The sequence below is a fragment of the Scomber japonicus genome, chromosome 7 (genome assembly GCF_027409825.1).
Source record: "Scomber japonicus isolate fScoJap1 chromosome 7, fScoJap1.pri, whole genome shotgun sequence".
In the NCBI taxonomy this organism is placed as follows: Eukaryota; Metazoa; Chordata; class Actinopteri; order Scombriformes; family Scombridae; genus Scomber; species Scomber japonicus.
The window spans coordinates 13,454,993-13,476,888 of NC_070584.1; the positions used below are offsets into that span (position 1 = coordinate 13,454,993).

At 39.6% G+C, this 21,896-nt stretch overlaps 1 protein-coding gene across 3 annotated transcripts in view; it reads right to left on the reverse strand.

Moving 5' to 3' along the window:
• Positions 1-21,478, reverse strand: part of dot1l (DOT1-like histone H3K79 methyltransferase) — a 30,192-nt gene extending 8,714 nt beyond the window's left edge. For 2 of the 3 annotated variants that reach the window (XM_053321733.1, XM_053321732.1), the window contains exons 1-23: positions 21,102-21,478; positions 13,110-13,153; positions 12,915-12,989; positions 12,647-12,710; positions 11,476-11,704; positions 11,109-11,203; positions 10,925-10,987; positions 10,761-10,816; positions 10,322-10,401; positions 8,313-8,381; positions 8,113-8,219; positions 5,892-5,933; positions 5,711-5,806; positions 5,355-5,577; positions 4,957-5,070; positions 4,622-4,713; positions 4,333-4,434; positions 3,521-3,658; positions 3,217-3,342; positions 2,503-2,942; positions 2,326-2,425; positions 671-820; positions 304-346 (exon numbers count right to left, since the gene is read on the reverse strand). In XM_053321733.1, the coding sequence (XP_053177708.1) occupies positions 304-346; positions 671-820; positions 2,326-2,425; positions 2,503-2,942; positions 3,217-3,342; positions 3,521-3,658; positions 4,333-4,434; positions 4,622-4,713; positions 4,957-5,070; positions 5,355-5,577; positions 5,711-5,806; positions 5,892-5,933; positions 8,113-8,219; positions 8,313-8,381; positions 10,322-10,401; positions 10,761-10,816; positions 10,925-10,987; positions 11,109-11,203; positions 11,476-11,704; positions 12,647-12,710; positions 12,915-12,989; positions 13,110-13,153; positions 21,102-21,182 (2,629 nt within the window). In that variant the 5' untranslated portion in view covers positions 21,183-21,478. Of the gene's footprint in view, positions 1-303; positions 347-670; positions 821-2,325; positions 2,426-2,502; positions 2,943-3,216; positions 3,343-3,520; positions 3,659-4,332; positions 4,435-4,621; positions 4,714-4,956; positions 5,071-5,354; positions 5,578-5,710; positions 5,807-5,891; positions 5,934-8,112; positions 8,220-8,312; positions 8,382-10,321; positions 10,402-10,760; positions 10,817-10,924; positions 10,988-11,108; positions 11,205-11,475; positions 11,705-12,646; positions 12,711-12,914; positions 12,990-13,109; positions 13,154-21,101 lie in introns of those variants that run through there. The other variant, XM_053321734.1, reaches the window with a different exon arrangement.
• Between the last annotated feature and the right edge of the window lie 418 nt (positions 21,479-21,896).

Consider the following 21,896-nt stretch of genomic DNA (forward strand, 5'->3'; position numbering starts at 1 on the left):
AATCGATAATTGTAATGAGTCAAAACTAATACAGAAAGCAAAGGAATATTATGGAGAAAATGTTTTCATTAATAGTGTATCAAATTCTCTTCCTACCATCATCCATTTCTCCTATTCTCAACTAAAAGCACACCTCATTGGCCCTTAACTGCGCCTCATCTAACCAGTGTTTGTATCCTTACCATTATTCTGTTATTCTCCAAGCGCTACAAAGCACTTGCCAATAACTGCTGTGTATAATGTTATATAACTTAAATAAAGTAAAGTGAAAAATACATTAAGACATGGATGGGCAATCCTTACCATTGGTCTGACCTGTCTGAGACACAGGACTCGGAGTACTTCTCTGAAATTATGAACACAGAGAGCATATCATGATGTGAAATCAAAAATCACAAAATATGTTATAATAATCCAGGTGAAATATGTACACAACAATCTTATTTTTAACAAGTGAACATCTGCAGCAGTTATGAGGTCGGCCTAGACTGAGGCCAGATAGTCTTGTAACAGATTTAACCGGAACTGGAACATTGCATCAAAAACCACATGACCTAAAAAATGTGTCCTTCATACAACACAATACTTCACTTTCTGTACAGTGCTACAGACAACTGCACCCACTGTTAATTATACTATTACAAACTGTAACTGTAACAAACATACTCACCAGTCTCTCAGCACGACTAGGCAGCACCACACTGGCCAGTGGGATGCTGACTGGAAGTTTACTGGGATGGACAGTGCTCAGAGGAATACTAATTGGAAGGCTTGTTATGCTGCTGTCACCCTGAACAGATGGACTCTTCTCCTTACCGCCCTATTTGAACACAAAGGAAATTGACTGTAAATACTGTCAGGATGGTACAGTGGATCCATGTAACCTGTGTGCATACACACATACAAACACTGGAAGTTGTGAGGGGAATTACACATACTGTACATGTAAAATCAAGTTTATCTTTACTGCACCTTTGAATACAGTTACTCCACATATAATCATGTTTTATTTCCACCATGTCTGAATCTAGCCATGGGACATTTTACTGAGGGAACTGAGTACTATCAATGCAACAGTAGGGTTCATGGAAAATATGTGACCAAACATATCTGGGTCATTGGGAGTATAAGCAGCAAGTCCACTAACTGTTAACTGTTTAGAGAGGCTAAAGTGGAGCATCAGTGGGTAGTAAGACTACCACCGTTCGGGCACGCCCCGGTAGTCCACTGGTTAAAATTACTGCCACATAACCACAATGCCCACGGTTTATTTTTGGCTATGGACCTTTGATGCATGTTGTGTCTCTTTCCCCCTTGTTTCCTGTCTATGCTCTAATGTCACTGTAACAATATGGACCACTTTTTCTCTTTACTTAGGGGGGACAGGGGATATTTAGCAGGTCAACAGTATATGACATACAGAAGTAGTATACATCATCCAAAAGCTGAGAACCAAAAGATTTATTTGAGAAGCAGCTCAGCACTTTGTGTCAAGTTTTACTAGTTATGAATCTGTAATAAACACTGCATTTTGGTTAGGTTCATGTTCAAATTTTGAAAGTGTAGAGAGTATAAGGGCCTAGAACATTATGACTGAAGTATGTGATGGTAATTTCCAGTCTTGATTATAGCTCACAAGCTGTTTCAGTGATGTTTGGGTCAATCCCATTTGTTACACATATTCTGTACAAAATTTAACAATTTTTGACCATTTCAGAATTGTCATAGTCAAATAGTCAATTTGTGTGATATAGGATTTGTGCAGTTTACTTTTATTAGCAATATGTTATAATTTGTAATAATTAAAATAACTTACTTATATGTACATACAAGAATTGTTTCTATTCCTTGTATTTATGATTGTATATCATTTTGGTATTTATGGTTGTTATTTCTATCTATTGATCTATATATATGGAGGGCAAATACACACACACACACGCACGATAAGGATGTTTACTCGAAGCAGCAGCTTTGACAATAACCCTTGCATGGGAAAGTTCAGAAATGTATCAGAAACAAATCTGTGGACGCTGAGGCAGAACTCCCAGGAAACTTCCCAGGAAAGAAACACTGATAAAAAATGAACAAAGAAGCAACTGTTGTGCCAATTAATTGCCAAGGTTGAATATTGTAAGGGTGTCAGGCGTGCCTAGCACTGTAAGTATGACTAGCTATGTTGTCTAACACAAGCACTGAGTCTGTATGCATATGTGTGATTCTGGAATAAAACTCTTAAAGACAGACTCGCTCTAGGTGAATCTGTTTATACAGAAATCCCACAACACAGTGCAAGACAAAACAAAGAGAAAGATAAACATTTACCCTCTCAGAACCTTTAGGAATATTCTGGGCTTCAGATGCATTGGGAGAAGGGCAGCTCTGTTTGGCTCCAAGTGGAGAGTTGATGCCACCCATTTCCCCCCTGAAAAACAAACAAAATCACTGTAAGACTTAAAAAGATTCTTTATAGGAAAGTGGGAGCTTTTAGTGTATACCAACCTATGAATGGCCAGCCCTGGACCTCTTAAGTGGGCAGAGGCCGTGGGATCTTGGTTTAGGTGCCTCCGCAATGCAATTTTGGCAGGGGAGAAGCGTGTGTAGTCAGGAAGCGTGTGGGAGGAGTTTAGCTGCCTTTGTCGGGCATCAGGAGTGGCAGGTACGATCTCATGGTCAGGCGAGATGGGCAGATAGCGGGAAAGAAGCTCCCCCTTGGTGTTTGCCCGGTCAAAACAGGGTGAGCTAGTGCCATTGATAGACAGCTCTGGGCTTACACCATTGAGAGCTGGGGCTGAGGAGAGGCCAAGCTTAGAGGAGTCCAAGTCTGTGGAAGAGCGCGATTCCAGGCTCTTTCTGTATGGAGAACCCTCACAAGGGCTGTAGGATTTGAGATGAAGAAGCTCCTGCTGCCTTTGACTTTTCTCCAACTCCACAATGCTGATCTACAGACACCAGGGGGAGCCATTACACAGTAAAACAGTCATCCTATAACAATGCTGAAATGCCTGAGAAAACAAGACATATGTATTTATTTGATCTCTCTGTTGTGACAGCAATTCACAAAATCTTTTCTGAAAGTTGTATTTTATCCATCATTTTTCCTGAAAGCTGGATTGTATTCACAGATTAAGTGCTAATTTGATTAAATATCTGTGAAAATCCAGTTGTAAGGACAAAAGAGTGTCAGAAATTTAACTGGCGAGGTGGACTAAGTACCTGCAACTCCAAGCAGTGTCTCTGTTTCTCGGAGATCTGTCTGCGTAGGGCCTGCTTCTCCTTCAACAGGCTCTCTAGACACAAAGAGCCCCAATCGAGCTTCAGCTCCTCACATCGAGACTTCAGCTGGGAAACAACGCACAAAGCATATTTGCTGTTATCTATTTGCTTTTCATTACCAAACAACAAAGTGAAACAAATGAATATTAGCTTTTAACTGCCAACCTGTATCGTTTAAACTAGAGCTAAACATTTCAACCACCATGGTGGAGGTCGTAAGAACACAGCAGCACTGAGCTCTCACCAGAAGCAGGCTGTGGTCTCTCAGCAAGGCCATGTCTCTCTCAAGCTGCTTAGTCTGCTCTTTGAGCTGACGATTGTGGGCTGATATCTCCTTCTGGGCCTGCAGCAGGTCCTCCACAGTCAGGGCTTTCACTCCAAGCTGACCACCACACGCAAACACAAAGAAACACACAGAAACACACAGAAATCTCAGTGTTAACATAATTGAAAATTGTATCTTTGCTGACCAATACTGGCATAAGTTCTCCCCCTGCTATATTAAGGGTGTGTTCACAACAACTTAACATCACTGTTGGGTGTAGTTGCAGGTTTCAACAGAATGCACCCAACAGTGATGCTGGATGTGGTCTCAAGGGCAACTGAGTTGCAACTTTCAATCAGGGGAGCTTAGTTTCCAAAGTTAACCTTTGAAAACAAGCAAATTATAACATGATACTGCATGAAAAGTCATTACCCTACAGAACAAAGCATGCTCTCTCTCTCACAAACACCACACAAGCTGCAATTCACTATCTGTTCATTTGCAAATGATTTACAAATGAAATGGGATGGGTTCTTCATCAAACTAACTCAATTTAGGCAATAATCATTTGTACACAGACTGTATTTGGAAAGTCAAATAAAAATAATTAAAAAGTATCATCAGGTCACTTCACAATTAAAAAAATACATAAGCATAGAAGATACATAAGAGATGAGATGGAATAAAAGTGATGCATTTTCTGGATGTTAATATATGCAGGTTTATTACTACTGTTCTTGACTGTGCCTTTACAGCTGTGATCTGGACAGCAATAAAGGAGCAGTTCTCACCTCATCGAGTTTGGTCTGAAAGAGACCTTTGATCTTGTCCTTATGCGACTGACACACAGAGTGGAGCTGCTCGGCCTGCCCTGACAGGTCCCTGTGTTTTTGCTGGAGACAGAGAGCAAAGCAGGAATACCGGTGAGAGGATGAGTAAAAAAACAAAAAAACAAACAAACAGACAGACAGATGTATCATTATAAAAGACGGCAGATTAAATGTGCTTGAAAGAAACACCACTTAATGATATGTCTTAACCACGCAGATCAGAAATGTCTGCAGAGGCATTATTCATTACCTTCTCCTGCTCTAAAAGCTGCTGCAGGTTGGTGCGGTACTGAGGAGTCTTCATGTAGGCCATAAACTGGAGGTATTGAACTTTGATGTTATCTGTGTAAAGGTTGTGGGTTGGAGACAGAATGAGAAAGAAGATAAAAAAAGAGAAAACTTCAAAAAGACTGAAATGTCTTCTGATCTCTTTACAGTTGAGTATAATATGCCTAATCACCAGTTTAAATGAAACAGAAACCGATAAACCTGTTTAACGGATACATTCGTGTGGCATAATGTGTATGACTCCAACAGCAACTTGGAGCATGACAGCTACAACTGACTGAATCTTCATCTGCTCACCTAGCAGTTGTTGCAGACCAGGAGGAGTCGGGCTCAGCAGCAGTTGACTAGAGGGATAGTGCTGGACCTTGGGAGGTAGCTGGTAGAAGGGACTCTGAGGTGGCCGGTATGCATCTGTACACACAACAAGCATATTTACAATCATGTTTTCTAAGCCATACAGTGTGGATTTAAGAGGATATAATTATTAATTCCTCTTTTTTTTTCTCAGTAGCATACATACATAGGCCTACACACACACACATACACACACATGCACGTACGCACACACATGGCACGTATCACTACACACATGGCACGTATCACTACACACAGGTACTTGGGGTCTCAGTCATAGGTCATAATTTTTGTGTGTAAAGAGGATAACATATTTTGTGTGTGTGTGTGTGTCCTCTGACCCTGAGGGGGTGCTGCAGAAAGGGTCTTGGCGTGCAGCAGATCCAGCGCGCTCTGATTCTTCTTGTTTTTCTTCTCAGCAGCCGGAGCAGCTTTCTTGGGTCGACCACGCTTCTTATTGTTCAACTTGCGACCTTTGGACAAGAGTCGGGTTCTTCTGGGTTTGGCAGAGGGCTTGACCACTGTCACCAAGCTAGGACGCTCCTCCTCCCCACAGGAGTCCTGCTGTAGTACACATAGTACACACACACATAAATTCATGCACAGAGAGCTTGCCTTGCTGAGTTTGTGGTGCAAATGAGACAAAAGAGAAATATCGCTTTCCACATTAAGTCTGGTAAATCAACACATAACCTACCTTGTTCTGTTCTTTTTGTTTTGTGGGTGTGGTGCTATTGCTTTTACTGTCCTTCGTATCTTTCTGTTGACGTCGCCTAGCTGCCTCTTGCTCCTCCTGACATGGAAAGAATCTTATTAATGGTTTGATACAGAAATGTGAGTACAATGACACTATGAATACACTAAGGAAGATGACTTACCCTGAGTTTAGGATTTTTGAGACTAGCAAAATAGTTTTCAAGCTGAAAAACAAGACAAAGAAGATGTAGATATTAGACATCACTCAAATAGACTGAAGGAACTTTTAATTTCCCAGAAAATGTCATTGTTTTTACAAATATTTACATATTGCCCAAGTTAACCTTAAAAACGTTGTTTCCACACTTTTGGCTATAACCTGATTTAATAAATACAGTTGTACAGACATATTGAAAGGAAATTTAATCTCATGTTCTATTAAACAATATCGCTGCTTGTTATATTTAAAACAAATCTGTAACTTTAGACTTGTTTTTAAAGCAAACAATGTCCTGAGCAAGACTGTGTGGTTAACTTTTGAACCCTGTGAGCCGTTTCTGACACACAATCAATCACGCTGAATGAATCAGTGGCAACTTTTTACCACATTCATACAGATTTTGAGCTTATAAAGAAATGATTTGAACACAAACACAAACAGAGGTGTGACAATGTTTGGCAGGTTTGTTGAGTTTGTCTTTCTGTGATGTTTTTGGATCATGAGTCAGATTACTGAGTCACTTTGCTCAAAGGCAGGCACAAGCCTGTGTGTATGAGGTCAGCAGGCTGTAGGTTGTAGTGTTTGTGCAACTTTGAACAGATGGCCTTAGGTGACTCACAGCTTTCAATCAGTAACCTTTTGTCAGAGTTAGTTGTTTAAAATTGAATTGTCCTTCGTCACGTACACTTGCTTAGCAATCAAAAACCATTTTCTATAAAAGGGCACACACAATATAACCAAACACCTATCGGGGCATTAACACGACACACAGGTTTCTCACTGGGATAGAAAAATTGATTTTCTGAATTTTCTTAATAACATGGTATTGACTGAAGGAAAGAGACTCAACTGTGAGGGCAGTACAGCACATATGCTAGAGTTATCTTGTAGTTTATTTTTAAAAAAGGCAGCAGATGCGTTTTTGTGAGATAAACATGAAGTATATTATGAAATTTCTACACCGTCACCCAAAGAAGAAGCGATCAGCACTAACAAATGAGAGCAGCTGACCAACACACACTGCAGCATTAAACAACTTAAACCAACTCCGAGGGGAAGAAAATAACTCACTGCTCAGTCTGTCTCACCCCAACAACCCTGCACCCACTCAGTGTCTTAGACAACAATGTCTTTCCCTGGAGCTAACGGTGCAGCAGAGAGGCTAGAGACATGACATTAATAACAACACAGCAGAGCACTCCGTCTCCACCTCAGCTTGTATTCTCATCCAGGCAGGAGACTCAAGGATGCTTTTAAATTAATTCATTAATTTATCTTACTTGCCAGTTATGTTTCATGTTAGGGCTGAGCGATTATGGCAAAAATCTAAATCTTGATTAATTGAACTTTTAACCTCGATTACGATTAATGAACGATTATCTCCACCCTTGAGTTATGTATTTTCACAGTTTCTTTTGTTTTGTGTTTTACACCGCTGCCCTCACACAATATTTTTGCACGAGTATCTTTAGGAAGTGAAAATAATGGTGTTTTATGGTGTGACGCTGTGGTTAATGTCTAGTTTACTTGATTAGAACTACGTAAAGATCATGGTTTGGGTAAAAATGATCACTGGAGACAAGTTGTCAAATTCCTTAAAGATATGCAACCTTTACTGTCATGGCAACAGTGAACACCACGATTAATTGATATGAGCAAGATTATGGTGAGAGACTTAGAGTTTCTAAATGTCGGTTTCGATTATTTTTCGATTAATTGCCCAGCCCTATTTCATGTTGTGTTGTGTTTCAGTGGAATAAGGACACCCAGTGAATGGTCTGGCACACAGTATACTAGAGCTGAAAATAGTGCTGCCTTTTCTATTCATTCAATCATGAATTGGTTCTGAATAAAGAATACATTCTCAATGGAATCTTATACAAATCATGAGATTCCCAAAGATTAACCAAGGATTACTACAATCAATCACCAGAGTGACAAACACATCAGTGTTATCTAATGCACTTGTGTTACCTGGTGTAACCCCTCTGTGTTTGCTGACTCCTGGGACTGAATACTCACTAAGACAATACTGGCTGTTATTATGGCAGCCTCCCTCATGAATTCCGGTTACTGTTTGTTTCCAATGTATAATTTGTGGTGCTTCAGCTTCCATTTTGTTTTTTTGTTTGCTTTTTATCTTGTTTTACCAAAACACAATTAAAAAAAGCTCCAGTGCTTACTATGGTGCGGTCAATGGTATGCAGGTAGTAGGAAACTGGCTTTCCAGTCCAGGACACTGAGCCCCTCAGTGGAGAAAGCTCCACCACACGCATTATTGTGCCAATATCTGGAAGACAGAGAGGAAAATTATACATTTTAAAATCTTTACATGACAAATACAAATTGCTGGAAGGACGAGAGATGAAAATCAGGTACTTACCACTCAAGTTTCGACTGTTTATTCTAAAGTTTAAAGGTGCAAAAGGTTTGGAGGATACTATCTTTCCACCTAGAAATAAAAAACAACAGACAGCAAAATAAAAGGGTATTGTATTAAAAGTATGTTCTGTGAACACATACAACAGCTGCTGTGCCTCACTACATAAAGCAAATACAATACACACAATTACTTCCCCAAACAGATACAGTAATCCACACACATTAATCTTATGGCGCTTTTCCACTACACAGTTCTAGCACTACTCGGCTCGACTCGGCACGGTTCCAGGAACGACCTTTTCCATTACTTCATAGTACCTACTCAACGTGGGCGGGGTCGTCATAGCACGGCTCCGCGAAACTGCCGTGACTTCGTTTTATACGCGACACAAACAAATAAACAATGGAGGACATGGAGGTGATGGTGTACTTGCTGCTGTATGTGGCTTTCTGTCACACACAAAGCAACAAAATTGAGCCGTATGGCTGTAACGTGTAGTCGGTATTTAAAAATGGCGGGTTTGATTCTTGTGTGGGACGGCTCATGACTCTTCCAGCGACAACTCTTCTGACCAATCAGCGACTAGCAGTCTGTTGACGTCACATTTAGTATCGGCTCGGCTCGCTTGGAACCTCAGCAGAGCAGGTACTAAAAAAGTACCAGGTACCAAAAAAGTACCAGGTACCAGGTACTATCCCTAGTGGAAACGCAAAAAAAACTGAGTCGAGTCGAGTAGTGCTATAAGTGTATAGTGGAAAAGCGCCAATACTGTCACATTTAGTACGGACAATCAAAGCCAAGTGGCCTTTTGAGGCTCTGAGGTCTAAGATCAAGTGCCAAGAGCTGACACAGTGGTTACTGGATACCATCATCCATTGTTTATTTTTTTAAATCACTTATGTGAATAGCTGAATAAATAATTATTTCCAATGAACCCAGGTATCACTCCCAGTGCCACCAACACAAGGCCTTGATGTGTTCTACACAAACAAAAAGGTGTATTGTCTTTTAGCACCTGCCATTGTTTTTTAACAAGTCTTTTTTGTTAACCTTTAATCAGTTTACACCCAAGGCCTCATAAAATGTCTCAATTTGTTGCAGTTTGTCAAACAGCCAAGTCAAGCAGTGAGGTAAAAAGACAAATTAACACATTAAACATTGTGCAGACTAAAGTAAAAACTAAACTACATTTAGGTATTCGAATATCTTCCAGCATAATTTTAGTATAATCAATTTCATTAATGTCTTAAAATGATGTTTAATCCAAAACATTTTGAGAAGGAATTCAGCATATGGCAAGAAAGGAGAGGTATAATTGTGTTTATTGGACCAAGATCAAGTGATAAATGTATAATGCATAATTTGTTAGTGTGTTGCCTTTATGGCTTAAGTTTGTATATGCGTTAATTTTGAAATGTATTTTATTTTGAAATGGGTTTTCTCTACGGTGGGAGTTGCATGTGTACAATTTGCTTCCTGTTAGTAGTGAAGAAGCTAGCTGAATCAACCCTCCTGTGTTTCTGTGTTCATCCAAACAATTCATGCTGTAAATGCCACAGAGGCAATGTCGTAAGTAGATAATTTCATGTTTGAATATAAATAATTGTTAAAAAAGGATATATTATTTACACGAAAAAGGATTTGATTGGTTGTTTTAAAATATTTAATTTATATGTATTTACAATGAGAAAAAGCACATGTTGAAAAGTAAAATGCAGATTTTTGTATTTTTATGTTACAGTTTTCACTCTGCCCTGTATAATGATACAAACGAGGAACAGTAAACAGCAAAGAAAAGCTCACTATGCCTCAAGTCAATCATTTACAGAGAAGAGTTTAGCTAGTTGGATAGCTGCAGTTGCTACACTGTAGTGAGGACAACATAGTTAGAATGTTAGGTGCGTTTTCTATTTGATAGTAAGGCTTATTTGATCTTTAGTGTGTGTTTGTGTGTGTGTGTGTGTGTGTGTGTTTCCAAGTAGTGACCACAAAGAGCAAAAATTCCTAACCTTCCTTCATGTTAGCAAAGCGCTCCTTCAGCTGGTGATCTACTTCTGGACCAAAGGCAAAGTTATTCACAAAAATAATACTGGAAAACAGACAAAGTAAAGAGCATTTTAGATTTTGGCTTGGCTGTGGAAAAAATAGAAAAACTGTAAGTTAAGTTTTGACAGAGAAATACACACATTTCACACATTGATTGTTGTAGTAATTATATCTAACAAACACTTTGTTTCACAGAACAACATTAAAAAATAAGTTTCACAGTTGTAGCATTTTATTACAAGACTGAAGCTTTTCTTAGTTCAAATACCAAATACAGAAATGCATTACAAGGTTTCTATTTTCTGGTCATGCTTTGTATAAATTCAGCTTATAAATGGTCTAATTGGAAATAAAGGGAAATTGACAGTCAGACTGTGACTGGGACCTGGTTTGGTACACCACCTTGTGTTGGCAATCCTTTCTTTCCATTCTTCAGACAGAAAATCACCTCTCTCCAGCTGAAAGTAAAGAGGAAGAGAAAATCCTGAGTGCTTGTGGAACTGCACTGAAACGTTAATATATTTATTTGTTACTCAGAGGAGAAGCTACACTAAGAGTAAACTTACTGTGTACTCCCCGTGTTTCTTCCCATACCATTTCATCCACTTTTTAAACTCTTTATCCATGGTCTGAAAGACAGAATTTAATTATTAAAATACAAAACAAAACAATTAATAACAAATGTAAATTTTAAAAAACTACACAGAAACATGTGATCAGAGTCTTCCTGTGAGATATGTGAATAGTTACCTCTGCATAGGTAGCTGGAATGTCTGCTTTCTCTACACCATAGTAGTGTTTACAATTGGTCGCTGCTGCAACCTGCAGGACTACCTGCCCCACTCCTGTAAATCAGAAACAATGAAAATTGTTTTATGTTTTACACCAAACAGACAAACACCTGGACTGTCTTAAACTATTTTTTCCTTTCTACTGCACTGTAATCCTGACAAATACAACAACAAAGACATCTGACAGGTCTATACATAAACTGGCAATTGACTTTTTCCAAACTGGCACCATTTGACTTTGTGTGACAGAAGTCGTTCTGTGTGAAAACAGTGTCAGATGAACCTCGCTTTCCCCCCTCCACCTCCCAGCACAGTAGCACACTCACCACTGCCAAGGTCGACAAAGGTGTCATCCTCCATCATTTCCATCTCGTCAATAATCTGAGCGACCAGGTCGAAAGAGGTCTCTCCGTACACCTCAGGGGAGAAGGGCTCATAGTTGTTCAGCTTCTCAGGGTCAGTCACTGAGTGGTTATACACCTGCTGTAGGATGTGTCTCAGCAGCCCGTTGGAAGGTCGCTTGTTCAGCTTCATGGGCTGGGTGGTCCCCTTCCACTGTAAAATTGGATTATATTTATTCACATATGAACATACTCTAATCAAGGAATAATGATAAATATGTATTAGCATTTGTTCCAATTAGTAATGCAGAATGCAGATGGAGAACATTTACAAACACAATTAATAAATAGAAACATTTCAGTATGGACTCAAGAGCATTAACTTTAAAAACATATCAGTTTATAATTGGAATAAGAAGTTAATCAATGATTTGTACATATATTGGACATAATTCTTGTGTTGGTTAGTTCACTCATGGTACAGATTCAAAAGGAACACTTCACAGCTATATTATCGTCCACAATTAGGCTACGTTCACACTGCAGTTAAAAGTGACCTAAATCTGATTTGTTCGCTCAAATGTGACCCATATCTGATTCAGGCCACTTTCAAATGTGGTATTGAATTGGATACATATCGGATTTTTTTGAATGCAACCGCCATCTGAACGGTCAGGTCACATTTAATGCTGCTTTGATATTATTCTGGACCAACACACAGCTAATGCTCTGCATAAAGACATCATTGAAGTATTAATTTTCTTTCTCCTCTTCTTCCTTTTTAACATCACCCGCTCACAAATTTGCCAGCTGCTGCCACACACTGTTTTTAACATTAGAACATAATTGAGACCATCAGTAACTTCACCGGCTGTTGCTGTTGCCATGTTCGCTTCTGTAAACACCGTTCTGTGCGTGACGTCATTAATGATCAACTGAGCATGCGGGTCACTTCAGAAGTGTGAACTGTTCACATCACAGTCCGCAGACAGGACAATTTAAAAGTGTAATATGAATAGCCAAACAAAAAATTGGATTTGAGCAATAAATCGGATTGAGCAGAAGGCCTGCAGTGTGAACCTAGCCTTAGTGACTTGTGTTTTCACTTTCATGTCACCTACACAACAGTAAAAACTCTTCACACATATAGACCCACCAGCTGGTGAATGCTGTCGATCGCCCTGTTGTACTTGTCACAAAGTCTCTGCATACTCTCAAAACTGTGAAAAAAAAAACAAGACACAAAATGAATACCATCATTTTCTACAAGATAAAAAGGTCAAACTCAGAAAGGAACTACTTTGCTGACTTCAAAGGAACAATCTTCATCTTGATGTCACTATGACACAATTACATCAACAGTGACGTTCACATTTTTTAAAATCATTATTGACGTGTAGATTTTGATGTGACTAAAGGCTCACCTCTTGGTGTCGTAGTCAATGAGAACATAGTTTTCCATCGCCAGTTTGAGGTCTGGGATTTCCTCACACACCCACCTTGAAAACACACCCACACACAAAATTGTCACAAAATAAAGCACTTAACACAGTTACTTCCTTTCTGTGTGAATGAGGGACAGTAAAAGAGTTGAGTCAGAGGACAGAGAGATCACTTACCGAATGGTCTCGATGATTTCATGAGCAGCATCATGGTGTTTATCCTGACGACAGAAAAACAGCCAATTAACTGACCAGTATACCTGTATCGTCAAGAAGTAACTACCATTGTCTACGTCTACTTCAGATTTCCACAATCATTTTGTTATTAATGTGATTAAAGTATAACCATTTATAACATCCGCATTTTAAAATACAAACATCAAGGTAAACAGATGCCCCAAGAAGAAATGAATATGACAAATGTATGTTCTAATTTCTCCTGTCTTCAAATGTATATTGAGATGAATGTAAAGCATACAGTTAAATGCAAACATTAAGGCACCATTTGACAAATAACATCATATGGTGGGTTTTATATTGTGTCTCCAGGAGGTGGGACATAAAACACATTTTTTTCTACAAGAAGAAATGCTTTGTTACTTTCCATCACATAAATTAAACAATTAATTAAATAAATGAATAAATAAAACCATTGTGGCATGTGCAAAAGCTTGAGCACCCTAAAGGCCTGATTTACTAAAGGTTTACGTGTGTAAAAATGTGTGCAAAATAGACATCACCTGCAAAAAATGTGCAAGCTGATCTACTAACGCAGGTTTTCGTCTTGCAACTGTGCAAGATAGTACGCGCTGTCCATTTAGTACATTTGCCATAATGAATATTTAATATGGGGCGTTTCAACCCTGTGTACAAAATACAGGGAGGAGAAAATGCAAATATGTTATTTATATTTATAAAATAGCAAAATAAACACCAGTATTGTACCGTATAAGTCATTATTTCAATTGATTGAATTCCAATCAGAAATGCTTTTTTACTTCTTTTTTTTTTTTTAAATCAATAAATGTTATTATCACTATTTCAACATTCATTTATAACTATAACTCACAATCTGCAGAGTGAAGAGATGAAGAGTGGCAGCAGTGTAAAACTAACATTATTCTGTTACACATGCCACAATGGTAGAAAAACAGAACTGAAACTTTAACTTTTGTACGTAACGACTGTAACTGTTCAGTTGGAGACCAAAATGAACTGTGAGTCCTGCAAAAAACCGTTTGGTGTGAATACATGTTCACACATTAGCTTCCACTGAGCTGACAAGCTGTGAATGTAGCTACATGGTTAGTTGGCTAGCTAATGTGGCTAACAGCTAAAGTGGCAAACGAGTATGATTAACTCTTGTCAGTGAGAGATGGGGACATTGTTTATTTACTTTGCAGCATTGTGTCTAATCACCTAAGTCACAACTTAGTGTGAACTCAACACTGAATAGACTCAATCCACCATTGCACTGTCTGCTGAGCTGCAGAAAGCTGCTCTGATGCTAACCTCTCAGTCTGCTACATTACTGACTGTACTAACAAACCACAGCTGCTAACATAGCTAACATGTGAAATGCATGAGTGACATGTTGTCAGGGATGGACTTGGAATGTTAAATGAGTTATATTTAAGAGAGGAAATCGGGGTCATTGGCAACTCACTGTGGAGACACCGCTTGACTCCAACTCTGTAACACCGTCAGCTCTGATAGCTGCATGTAAGGCGGAGACTAACAGTGAATAATGAATTCAAAGCGTGCTCTGCTAGAAAAAACTATGTAACGACACCATGTCTAAATCACCCCAAGCATAATTTCCTACATTATATGTCCTGTTGAAAAGTTTTCATATCCGTGCATATCAGAAAACATGGACACCGATACCGACATGTCTGTGAAAGGCTCATATCAGCTGAAAATATCAGCAGTCCCTCCTCCCCCAAAGCTGTAACCCTACTGGCAACACTGGATTCAAGTAAATTCTGGGAGCTAACTTCACACAGTCTGTAAAAAAAGGCTGAAAAGGGGACAGCTTCTAAAACAGGATAATGATCCTAAACATACCTTGAAATTCACAATGGACTAATGAGTAACAAGCTGAAGGTTTTGGATTGGCCCTCACAATGCCCTGACTTAAACATAATTGAAAATCTGTGGGCGGATAAAGAAAGAAATCCCCAAAACAAGGATTGAAAGAATTGTAGCTGGCTAAAAAGGCATTTGCTAGCTGTGATATCTGCCAGAGGGGGAGAGATGGAGTTACTAATTACTGACCATGTAATGTGCCCAAACTTTTCCCCATGTTTTTAGTTTTGTTAAATGTAAGACACAAAAAGTCACTATTAGAGTGTGACAGTATGTGTATTTGTCCCAAACTGTCATGTTACAGACATTACTACTACTACTTCTATCAAAACAGTTCAATTATCCACTCAGTCCAATTTGTGGAACAGTAACTCTTTGGGGTGTGAGTTCCACCCAGGACGTTTTGGCAGCGCACCATTTAGCTGTAGCATGCTCATGGGTGTATGCTAGCCAGCTTAGCCAAGGAAGCCTGGTTGCCCTGGTTACACTGTAGCGTTGCTGCCGTCAGAAAGACAAACAAGAGACCCATGACACTGACCGACTGCATCACTATTGTTAAAATATGCTCCGTTGTCTCAACAATGAAACAAATCCATGTCTCCCCGTCCACTCCCCATCTGTACAACAGGCGGCTTTTCACTCTGCTTTTGAAGCCACTCAGAACAACGAAAAACTAATTTGATTTGTGACATGATCAGATGGCACAATGTAAGAATGAGTTCTAATATAGAAAAATGTAGATAAATAGCATGAATGTAAAAGTCATGGTTTGGTCCCTCTAACTGATATTTCTATTTCTATTTATTTTACAACAGAGTCCCTTGAGATTGAAATCTTCTGGCTGAGACCTGACCAAGACTACATACAAGTTACGGTTTAAGTAGAAATAAAACACAACAGATAGAGAATTCATACATCAAACACACAAGAAAGAGACTAAATCCAGCTCCAACATGAGTGAACAGGTTCAGAAAAGAAACAGCAGTGGATCCATCGTCTGGCAGAGGTTTGGGTGTCACAAGGATGATGTTGAACAACCACAATCATATGCAACAAATATACCACACATTTGTTTCACCATTTGAAATGCCATCCACAACAAAAAGAGAGAGAGAGAAAAAGAGGAAAGCCTGAAACTCTGCATCTCCACCACCCACATACAAATAAAACACTGAAGCAACCAGCAGATCAGAGGCAAATTAATCTGACTTTGCCAAATCAAGCCCATATGACAGAAACAAAGTCCAAAATGGAAAGAAATAACGGCTGCAGTACCACACTATATCACCAAAGACACAGCCTACACAGACACAGTGTAGTACACACAGACACACACAGATCCTGTGATTTGACGGTTATTTTTCTACTGTGCTTTTTCACAGTGACAGTCTCTTTGGTTCACACACACGCTATTTTTACCATTGTCACAAACAGTTGACATACAAAAAGTACACTTTAATTTATGTTGTTTTGAAATGTCTTCCTCAGAGTTTCTTGTTGAATGCACTTTTTGTTGCACTGAGCTCTGTTTCTGTTCAGGGTCTCTGAGAACTAGGCCACAGTATTTAGATCTCCATCATTATTTATTTTCATTTAACATCTGCTAAAAGCTGATTTGTGCAATTGCCTGCTTTGAATCAATACTGTTGAGATGTTCCCCTTTTTGCATACAAGTTTAAAATTGTTCAAACAGAAACCACATACGAATATACAGTAAACAGAAATGCTTTAATGCAGACATATTATGGGACTTCTACAATCAGCAAACTGAGTTAAATCATAATTGATGAAGTCCTTTAGAAGAGATTTCACAATATCAAGATATATATAGTGTATCACAATATAGCCTAGAAATATCAGTGCTATTTATAGGCTATAATGCCCAGCTCTACTGTGAATGAGGCACACTCTCATCATCAGCAGTGTATTAAATAAGCCTGTAGGTCACACAGTTGGTTTCTGTGTCAGGGCAGCAGTGTGTAGACACTCTGATATACAAATAACTGCATTCTTATTGTTTCATGCAGGTTTTCGAAACATATTATAAATTAAACAAAGCTATAATATAAAACATTCTTTTACTAAAGAGATATTTCTTACATTATCATTATTATATCCTCTAAACTATGGAGTCACACAGAAGTGAAATATAGTTCCTGTACTCAATCCCACAAACATTAAAATAACCAGCTCTCTGAGGAAAGGCAGTTCACAAGTCCCTCTGACAATAATGTGAGCACAGTCTACAGCATTAAAATAATCTTCTAAGCATTTGTATTGTAATTGCGATAACAGATTTTATTAAAATGATGTCCATATGTTGGCTCTGGCTGTTATTGCAGATTTATTTTCACAGTCTAAATAAGCCAAGTGTCTCCAGTGACAGCATTAATCTGACATCTCCTTCTTGGTTTAATTTAAAGCTTAATTTCATCTGCAATGACTCTAACCTGCATAAAATGGATTCAGTTAGCTCAAGACTAAACTAAGACTATTCCAAACCATATCACTAAATGAGACCATTTATGTTAAAAGTGTATTATATTGGCATTTTAGTATTGAACAAACCTTGATCAAGTAAATTAGGATGAGTTTTATCGATCACATGCAGAGAATCTATTGTTGGTTATCTTAGCTGGAGTGTGCTGAGCTGCTCTGTGGGAGAAATAGGACTCAAATTACACCCAGAGCGCAGCCAGCCTGAGACTGTTGCCTCAGCTGACCCACTGACCCACTTTCTGTCTCCCGCTACAGAGCATTGCCAAGGAGTGCCTCTGGTGGAGGGAAAGAAAAGAAGGAAAATAAGAGAGAATAGAGAAATCAGAGGGCAAAAGGAAAACGAGTCAAAGGAAGGAAAGTGAAAGAGAGACTAGCTGCGGAGAGCAAGGGGGCCAGAGAGAGGAGGGAAAGCCTGGTATTTGTCAGCTGTTTGAGGCCTGGCACAGCAGCAGCAGCTAACAGCTCACAGCCCGGAGCTCCCGGCTTCCCGCTCAATACTGCCCGCCACTACTACGCAAACTTCCGCCAAGGCTCAAACATGCATGCGCACACACTCAAATATGCATGATAACAGGAAATCTCCAACTATTTCTGTACAGCGCAACATTTCACATACAACTATATAATCCAGCTAACGACTAGCTGTGTTGCTAATAAGCAGCATTAGCTACAAACTGTAATAAGCATACAGCTGCAAGGCAGGTTTTCCACACTACTTTCCACTAAATAGAGAAGGTATACATAGTGTATGAAAGAGACTGTGTGAAGGGGGGAGTCACCTGCTCACACAAAGACAGCACACAGCAACACCAGCACGGGGCTGTGGCTAAAAATAAACACTGTCTGAAAACTGGAAGGAGACAAAAAGAACATGAGAGACCCTCCTCTCTCCCCACTGTGGGGAGAACTGACGTATGAGTGCTACCTCCTCTCTCCACAACCTCCTCACACAGTCTCTCCTTAGCTCAGCGTGATGTGACGTGTAGGAGTGTAGGGGTTTTTACGGCACACAGTGCTCCACTACGTAGACCTCAGCAGCCTACGAGGACAAATGACTAAGGCAGGCGTGACAATTGTATTACTCCAGTTTGCAAAAAAAGCATAACTGACTCAAGCGACACAAACGGGGAACCAGTGACAAAAACAAGATAACATCTTATCTGTTCTTTCTTTGAAGCAGAGGTTTGTGAAACACTCTTTTAAGTATGCTATCTGATGATGACTACAAACATACTGTCGCCTCCAGAGGAATTGTCTTAACATGTCCATTTGTTTTATCTTACCACATGTAAGTTACACCAAGTGACAGTAGCTCATTTAACATGGATTTACTGGATGGATAACTTAGCATCACTGTATATTAAAATGACTTAGTAACTAATACGACAACTGTTTTTCCATTTCAGTGGTGCAACAACACTTCATTTTAAATGCTCAGATGCCATTGATTTAACTACAGTAATCACAGCCTGGTAAATAATAGGTGAAGTACACAGGTGAGCACCAAACAAAGACATTCAGCTGACTTTAGCAGCGTGTCTCTTACATGCTATGCAGGCATGGTTAGTGCCCACACCCAGAACCACATGGACAAAGAGCTGCACCACACCAGAGGTGCTCTTCATATGGAAGCATTTACAGATGCACAGATGTGGGGATTTAGTGAGAGAGGAGGAGAGAAAATGAGAGAAGCACAGACAAAGCACGGTATGAAACACAGAGGAAAAGACTGAAAGAAAGACTATTTCATGGGCTTTATTCTGGTTGCTGGATCACACTAACAGCATGCATTATTCTACAACAGCCTGTGCAACAGCCATGTTGTGTGTATCCAAACACAGACAGCACTGTGTTCATGCTCTGTGGGTGAGATAAGCAATCGTCATGCTCTGTGGGAGTGAAGTATGAATCTACATGGAGTGGGATTAGTTGCTACCAGAAAGCAGATCTACAAGGGTAAAACTGATCATTAAATGTGACTATGAAAAAACCAAACCCTTGAGCACAGATAATGGTGTGTGTTACTGTAGCACTGCTGAATGAGGAGCAGTCTCTTCTATTCTCCTCCCTGTAGTGTTGACCATATGGACATGAGAAGAGGGGAAGAGGGGAAAAGGGAGAGGAAGTCTTCCCCCTTTGAAAACAGGAGGAAAGCACCACATGAATAGGCTCCATATTGCAGAACTCCACATGCAGGACCATCAGCTGTTTCTAATTCAATGCATGACAGCTAGTCCCAGAATAAATAGCTATCACGCAGGTCAACAGTATATTACATTCCTGAAATGCTTGTTCTCTTGTTTAGACCATAACATAAGGAAGTGGGCGAGGCAGTTAATCTGGAAGGGAGGAACCATTAGTGTTATCAGACTCCGGCCTGGTGTAAAGGCAGAGCCAACCCTGTCAGCCAAAGCAGAGAGGAGCGGCTGATTACATCAACTACTAACTCTGACTCAGTGACTTGAAACTCATCTCAGCTCCATTTCAAATTGAGATCATGGGATAAACAAACTAAATGATTGAAATAACTAATGGCAAACTAGGTACAGCGTGGGTGGAGATGAGACATACAAGAAAGACCCCACACAGACATTCAGAGAACTTCAACTTTTTGCAGTCAGAGCTGACTGTCTCACCGCAATTACTATAAATGAGAAACGCAATTTAAGTTAACTATATACATCAACGAAATACCACAGAGCTTGCAACCGCTTCCCTTTCCGTTTCTTCCTCAATGAGTCAATTGCAATCAGCCACTGACATGCTGAAAGTATGTGATAATAAGGAATCCAGTGCATCAACTCAAAATAAAAACTAAGGAAAAACAGTCTATTTCAAGGCAAGCGTGACTATTAATGAGCATGGAAAGATCAGGAACATACATGCTGGATATAAACAATGCAACCTACTAAACATAACCAGCTGGGCTCGATCATGAGAATGACAGATAACAAAACACAGAAAGCACTCGAGTAATGCAAGTATGGCATTCACATGCATGCACATGGACAGATTCAGACCTCACCACAGTACGTGCCCTGTGTGATTGTTTACTGGTATCAGATGGTGAGCCTGAGCAACGAAAAACTGGTATAACTCATCTATGAACGACTCACTTGCATGTATTTCAGTGGGAACATGAACATGGTCGAGACATAATGGGCAGAAACAAAGTTACAGAGAGACTGACATGATATTTGGGTGTAAACGTACCCTGTTTAATTGCTCTAAGGGAAAAACACCCACTTATTACTGACTGTCAAAATAGTATCTGGCTTATATTATTACTTTCTGCTACCTAGTATCACCACTCTTTTCAAATGAACCGTAGCTCCTGTGTGACATGTGTACTGAGAGTGTGTTAAGAGTGAAGAAGACGCTAAGTATGTGATCAGTCATCGTGTTTTGGCTGCTCCACATGTCTGTTTATCACCATCCCGACTAGTATGACCTGACTCGCCGCACGAGCCTGCCGCGGATCCTTCAGGCTAAGACAGTGTTAGCAGAGAGCTAGCTGACAAAGACAAAAACAAAGAGACTAAATGTAAATCTATTAAATCTATTTTAACATTGGACACTTACGTATACTGGTAACGGCCACGGGTAGCTAGCAGGTTCCGCTCCGACCGGCGATTTGAGCTTGAGCTCCAGCTTTTCTCCCATCCTCCACTTCACGGCGGCTCGGCGGTGATAGATAGCTAGCAGCTAGCTCTCTGTTAGCCAGCTGGTCGGTTAGCGGGCGAGCTACAACGTGAACATTTTGTAAAGAAAATTTAAAAAAACAAACAGGGAAAGGCGTAAAATCAAATTTAAAAAAAGACGTCGACGCTCGTAGCCGCGGCGAATGCGTGTACAAACACACAAAGTACACCACGGATGTATCTAACTCGGTTTTGTATTTTTGAATAAAATGCCTTTTTATGTCCACTGGCAATAACACCTCGTCCGTGTCGCCGCCATCTTGCCCGGCATGAATAAATATGGCAGGGGGCCACTGACGTCACAGAGGGGGATCGTGAGCACAGCGCGTGGGCCTGCAACGCTGTGCACGAGCAAGCGCCCGTCCCACGGCTCGTGAGAGCTATTTTCAGCTAAATATAGAGTATATATATATATATATGAGTATAGAAATAAATATACATCAAAAAAAAAAAAAAATTAAAAATATGTCTTTTATTTAATTTATTTACTTATTTATATAGTTCTTTTTTTTCCTTACAACTATGTATTTATTTGTTTTATTATGTTAACACTTTGAAAGTATGCTGATCTATCTACTTTTTTATACTGTACTGATGCTTATCATAAATATTCTTTGTATCATTTATTTAGGTATGGAGATACAGGTTTTGGTAGATGTAAGAGTGGTCATAATAT